The sequence below is a fragment of the Trachurus japonicus genome, chromosome 1, assembly GCF_045865225.1.
Source record: "Trachurus japonicus isolate A0001 chromosome 1, Traja_1.0".
Lineage (NCBI taxonomy): Eukaryota > Metazoa > Chordata > Actinopteri > Carangiformes > Carangidae > Trachurus > Trachurus japonicus.
This window is the reverse complement of record NC_140907.1, coordinates 9,850,849-9,857,383: the sequence shown is the minus strand read 5'-3', so window position 1 is coordinate 9,857,383 and position 6,535 is coordinate 9,850,849. Positions and strand designations below refer to the sequence as shown.

Below are 6,535 nucleotides of genomic sequence, written 5' to 3'. Positions count from 1 at the left end.
CAATAGGCGTCATCACAGTTAAATATAGAATCCAACTGGTCCCACCCTCATGTCACATTTGGCATGCTTGCTCTTCTCAGATATACACTGACACTTTTTGATCTCCCCAGACCCCTCGAGAATTCTTGGACTAGAAGTGAGTCACTCTGCCAGTTTCCCTGCCTCCCCCAAACCCTTTTCCTTCTGTCATCATCGCCCTGGTCTATTTTCACTCTTTGGAAGTTATGATATAATGACTGCATTGCATTAGCTACGTCCTTTTGTAGTACTAGTGGGCGGCACGGTGGCATGGCAGCACGGCGGCATGGTGGCACAGTGGTTAGCACTGTTGCCTCACAGCAAGAAGGTCCTGGGTTCGAATCCCCGGCCGCCCAGGTGCTTTCTGTGTGGAGTTTGCATGTTTTCCCCGTGTCTGCGTGGGTTTCCTCCGGGTGCTCCGGTTTCCCCACCGCTAAAATCATGCTAGCCTGATCATCCAGTCAGTGCCCCTGACCAAAGGCACTGGCTCATAATCTGGAGTTGGTCCCTGGGCGCTGCACCGTGGCTGCCCACTGCTCCCCACTGCTCCTCAGGGATGGGTTAAATGCAGAGAAAGAATTTCACTGTACTAGCTGTATATGTGACAAATAAAGTACCTTTAGTGGCTAAACTGTATCTTTTGTGGCTAAATCTTAAGCCTTGAGCCAACATTGAAACAGTTGGTGTTTGTACAGTACATCCTCTTTCCTGTGCACTTTCAAAGCCTGCTGCTGTCATCTGCCTGTGTAATCTGAAGTTTAGAGGTGGATTAAGAGTTTTCTTGGACCGTATGTGTTTGGTTTCAGATAAGATAGTGACACGATTCTTATCAAACACGCAGACTGAGAAATAAAAAGATCCACGACTTGAGTATTTAATGCAGGAATGAGGCAGAAATAGAAAACAAACAAGACAAGGCCAATTACTCTACTGAGCAGCCAGTTGGTGATATTGACTGACCAATCAACAGTTCTGGTTATTTGATGGTGGTCTGTAGTTGTATAGTCAGTGTAGATTCCACTCAACACCTCCCAGTTAGGAAAGTTGACCACAAGAGAGGCAGAGCTATATGATGCTGTGCACATGAGAAAAAACACATTCTCTCTCTCTCACTCTCTCGCTCTCCCACACACACGCACGCACGCACGCACACACACACACACACACACACACACACACACACACACACACACACACACACACACACACACACACACACACACACACACACACACACACACACACACACACACACTTAAAACAGTCCAATATCTGCTTGACTGTTTGCTTCATATTTCTGTGTACAATTGCACCTACATACCTACAGGGTGCACTATTTTACACCACAGCTGCAGGTCAGCTCTTAGGATGGGGGGAATAACAGGACCCAAATGCAGTCAGCACAGATACAGGGTTTGGTGGCACAAAATGATTTATTTTACTCACGGGGAAACACAGGAACACGCAGACAATCGGACACAGACAAAGGGAGACACTGAGGCTAAACACACAAGGGAAGACACAGGTGGTGCAATCAGCACAGTTGAGACACATTACGTAATCACGAGCAGGGCGCACACAGGAAAACAGGAACTTCAAAATAACACAGGAAATAACTACGTAAAGGAACACACAGAGGACATAACACCAAGACATGACACAGGGACACAACGGGGACGCAGATCCTGACAAGAGTGAGTGAGTTGGTAGTGACCAGGCTCCTCAGCATTGAGGCTCAGATAGTTGGACCAGTCCCAGCCTGGTCAGATGCCTACATGAACTGATGAAGCCTTCTTGCAAATAGTGTTCAAAAACTGAACAAGTGGGAGAATCCTTGCGCTTCAGATTTGGGACAAAATGCAGACCGGTGCGTCTCAGGGAGCAACATTTAGAGGAAGGAAGCTGGAGCAGCTTTTAATAAGCTTTAAAAGCTTTAACCTGACTGTGTACTCCAGCTTCCTTCCTCTAAATAGTGTTCAAAACTGGTTTTGAGTAAGCTACCACGCACAAGTCCTTCATACAGGGCCGGCTTTTTTAAGTACTTGCAGATGTACCATTTAGAAAAATAGTTTAAATGACTTGAATTGAGTAGTTGGTACCTTTCTGATCAATTTATTTCTTTTGTGGTTGATCTTGATTACATCTATTTAAGTTATTTTGTTAATTAGTTTGAGAGAGTTTCTTTATGTAAATTGGGTAATGGTTTTGCTTTCTTCTCTTGTTTGTTATAAATTCTATTTGGGCAGTTATTTGAGCATTATTAACAATGATATACCCAGCTAAATGAGTATACAATGTCTTGAGTGTTCGAAAGGAAATACATTTCTAGCATGAAGGTTGGGCCCTTTTTAAACAAACAAACAAAAAACTACAATGTTTATCTTTCCACACTTGCATTATCTCTTTACACTGAAACCCGTGTGTTGACTGATAAGAGGATGTGTCTCCTCTTGTGTAAGGCATCATTTAGAAAAAAAAACTGAAACTCACAGACACAGACGTGTATAGGCCTGCACACAGCACGAGCAACACACACATTCCTGACACCGTTGCTGGTTGTGGCTTGTGGCATCAAGCAATTACTTGTCTGACATGGAGCAAGGGGCACCAGAAAAGAAGGACAATGGAGTTCAAACTATAGTTGTTCGTGAGTTCATGCCAGTGGACGAGGCAGAAGTTCAGAGGATCTTTTATGAAGGGATGATGGAGATGGTACCAGACACTGCCTTCAGAGGCCTGAAATATCACCGTGAGAGTCTTTTGCTCTACACTGCTATGACAGGTATTTACATAAATTACATGTGTCTGCTCTGCAGCTTGGTCACAGTAGCCTATGGACTGTAAGGTGATAACATGTTGAAACATGCTGATCAGCAGCAAGAGTTGGAAAGGACCTACCGGGGAAGTTGAAGATTTTCTCTAAAAAAGATTTTCTTGTTTGAAAAGATAGCTAATTTCTTAACTCATTATAGAAAGCACCGTGGATTATTGTGTCTTTCCTTGTATGTAAACTGTATATGTACTACTGTATGCATAATTTGGTTGTTTTCACACCTGACCAAACGGACTGGGGTCATGGGCAGCTTAAAGTTGAAACATAGTATCACTTTCGGTTCTGCTTTCACACTGCCATTTCCGAAGCGCACCAAACTTTCTGAATAACGTCACACAGGTCATGGATTGGACAAATTTGCAGGGAAAATTCCCCCCTCCTGTCCCGCAAAACGAAACAGCAAACATGGATCACCATTTTAAATTAGCTGTTATATACACGCCACCGCATGTGGTTAGTTGGCCTTCGTAGAACCACAGTTACTGTAGCTTCGTAATTGTTCCTCTTCTTTTCTTTTTATTTATTTTTTTTATTTTTACTTATCAAATAATCGTGACTCAGCAAGCTGTTTAAAGGGATAGTTCACCCAAAATTTAAATTTCACTCATTATCTACTCTCCCTCATGTGGACTAAGGGCTGGGAGAAGTTTCAGAGTCCTCCGTGGCTTCTCTGAGTTACAGGGGGTCTCGGCGTAGAAGTGCATGTCCATATAACGGTTGCAAATGGATACCAACTGTCTTCGTAACAAAAAGACACACCAAAAAACATCCAAATACCTCCATACTGCTCGTATGTAATGTCCGTCTTGTATTGAAGCCCTGAAATGCGAAATTGTCCCGAAAAAAAAAAAAGTCTATTTTTCAAGCTTGTTTGTAGCGGAAGCTCCTCTTCCCGGTTTGTCAAATTTGGACGAACCACGGTCTGTCCTCTTCCCAGTTCGTCCAAATTTGACGAACCGGGAAGAGGAGCTTCGAGAAGCTTCCGCGACAAAACAAGCTTGAAATATAGACAATTTCACATTTCAGGGCTTCAATACAAGACGGACATTACATACAGTACGAGCAGCATGGAGGTATTTGGATGTTTTTTGGTGTGTCTTTTTGTTATGAAGACAGTTGGTGCAACCGTTATATGGACATGCACTGCTACGCCGAGACCCCCTGTAACTCAGAGAAGCCACGGAGGACTCTGAAACTTCTCCCAGTCGACATGAGGGTGAGTAGATAATGAGTGAAATTTAAATTTTGGGTGAACTATCCCCTTAATATGACCATCAGGTTAGGCAGCCAGGCAGAGAGCATTACAATGAGAAAATGAAAGGGAAATGGTACCAGAGGAAAATACAATTGATGACAGACTACAAAGTGTTTGTGTTAATGTTACAGATGCACTGTGTGTTGAGACACTTTCTACATTTGGTCCTGTGTTTGGTCCGGTGAGCGTTCACACTGCATACGAACCGCACCAGGGCTCACGAACCCATGTATTCAGGCGGACCAGGGTTGGCTTGTTTGGTCCGTTTAAGAGTTGGGGTGAGCTTTCACACCTGCCCAAACGAAGCAGACTATCCCAGGAAACGAACCCTGGTCCGTTTAAAGAGGACCAAACCGATCTGGTGTGAAAGCGACCTTAATCACATTTGATATTGTCTTTGTTCTGTTGTATTGTTTTCTTGTGCTTTGCTTTAACTATGTAGCCATGGAGAAGGTTACAGTAAAAGTGCCAAGAATGTAGATGTTGTCACTCTCACACATCTGTCCATATCTTACCTCCAACAGCTCTGTGTTTTATCATCACCATGTGCTGGTGGGTGATAGGACTCCTCCCAGCAATTGTGCTGTGTGGGCGCTACTACTACAGTCGGCGTGTGATCCATGGTTACCTGGAACAAGCCATGAGAGGAGACATAGGTGACATTGAAAGGTTTTACATGAAATCACCAGGTATAGCTATTGTTTATTTTGTTACTTCGTCCACATTTCAAAGCACAGTTCAGACTGGCAAACTATTAGGCTAATATTGTATGAATATACAGTATACAGTATAGATTCATATATTATATTAGCCTAATAGTTTATTATATAGATTTTTAAGATTCAAGAGCATTGTCATTAAACAGTCATCTTGACAACATTTTTTTTTAAAAAGCAACTACTGTAAGGTGCACTCAAAGGGAATTAAATAGATTAAAAGTAAAACAGCAGAATAAACACAAACACTATAAATACAATATTCATATATTTAAATATAAAATATAAAAAGTATATGCTTGTGTAACAAAGTAAATATCAAGCCACATGATTATTATGAGTACTGGTACTGAATACTGTAATGGTCTTGAATATGGTCTCACATTGGTTTGATCTCGGGGACTTGGACTTGGTCCCCCCCCCCCCCCCCCGGTCTTGGTCTTGACTTGGTCTTCGGTTAGGTGGGCTTGACTGTGTAATGTGTAAAAAGCCTTTATTAAAAAAATCATACATTTCATATAGAAAAGATAAAAACATAATGAAAGTGGGTTACAGCCCACATGTTTCAGCACAAAGGCCTTCCTCAGGGTGGTGTAACCTTCAGCACACTGATGCTGATGATTGGAATCACCTGGGTAGGTAGGAGGGCAATGGAAACATGGGAAATAACATATCATGATGGCTCCACCAATCGATGATAAAAATGTCTCAACATGGTGAAAATTGGGAAATGTATGTAATGTAATTGCTGCTTAAGTTCACCATCCTATATGGGAAACTTGTTTGTGATAAGACATACAAGAGAAGCAGACCACAAACCTGTAATTAGAAAGGTTAAAAAGGACATTGTACAAATATTTTTTAAACTGAGTGACAAAAGAGCTGAATTAAGTTAATATGTTCTTGTATCCTAATGCTAAGTCCTTACCCCTCACATCAGGCTCCTGTCTGTGGGTGGCAGTGCTGGAACGCAAAGTGGTGGGTGTCGTAGCAGCAGTCGGACAGCAGAATTCAGGAGGCGCTCTGGAGATGCAGCGGGTGTCTGTTGACCAGCGCTACAGACGGTGTGGCGTCGGAGTAGCACTGGGACGGAAAGTTCTGGAGTTTGCCGTCGCTCACAGATACCCCTCTGTTGTGCTGGGAACCACAGCATACACACCCGCTGCCCATCAGCTCTACCAGCGTCTGGGCTTCCGCTGTGTGGGCGTCACCAATGGGTATGTCACACCGGGTGCAAGATGGTCTTTGCTGGAGAGAATATTCTACAGAGTCTGCCATCACCACTACCAGCTGGATATAAAGAATAGCAAGATTACCTCAAATGGACAACACTGACACCATGCCAGATAGGCCCACTGATGGTCTGTAGCTACCTGTGTCCTATTTGGGGGGCACAGGGAAGTTTTCTGGTAACACTTTACTTGAGGGTCTGATCATAAGAGTGACATGACACTGTCATAAGAGGATCAGACCTTCAAGTAAAGTGTTACCGGTTTTCTATCCAGGTAGAAAACTAGATAGCTAATAACTACATTCAATCAATCATCCAAGAGTTGGATGATTGATTATTATTAATTTGGATGAGGGTGCTATGAGATGACAAAAGAAAAACAATACAGCTGTGGAAATAAAAATAAGAGACCATTTCAAAATGATGAGTTTCTCTGGTTTTACTACTTATAGGTATGTGTTTGAGTAAAATAAATTTTTCCT

At 42.7% G+C, this 6,535-nt stretch overlaps 1 protein-coding gene across 1 annotated transcript; it reads left to right on the top strand.

The window, feature by feature from the left end:
- The first annotated feature begins 2,587 nt into the window (after positions 1-2,587).
- On the top strand, positions 2,588-6,181 carry LOC146991376 (N-acetylaspartate synthetase-like). Its single transcript, XM_085790210.1, has 3 exons — positions 2,588-2,800; positions 4,631-4,795; positions 5,763-6,181. Exons 1-3 carry the CDS (start codon positions 2,611-2,613, stop codon positions 6,155-6,157), a joined length of 750 nt encoding a protein of 249 aa, XP_085646336.1. The 5' UTR covers positions 2,588-2,610; the 3' UTR covers positions 6,158-6,181.
- The last annotated feature ends 354 nt before the right edge of the window (positions 6,182-6,535 follow it).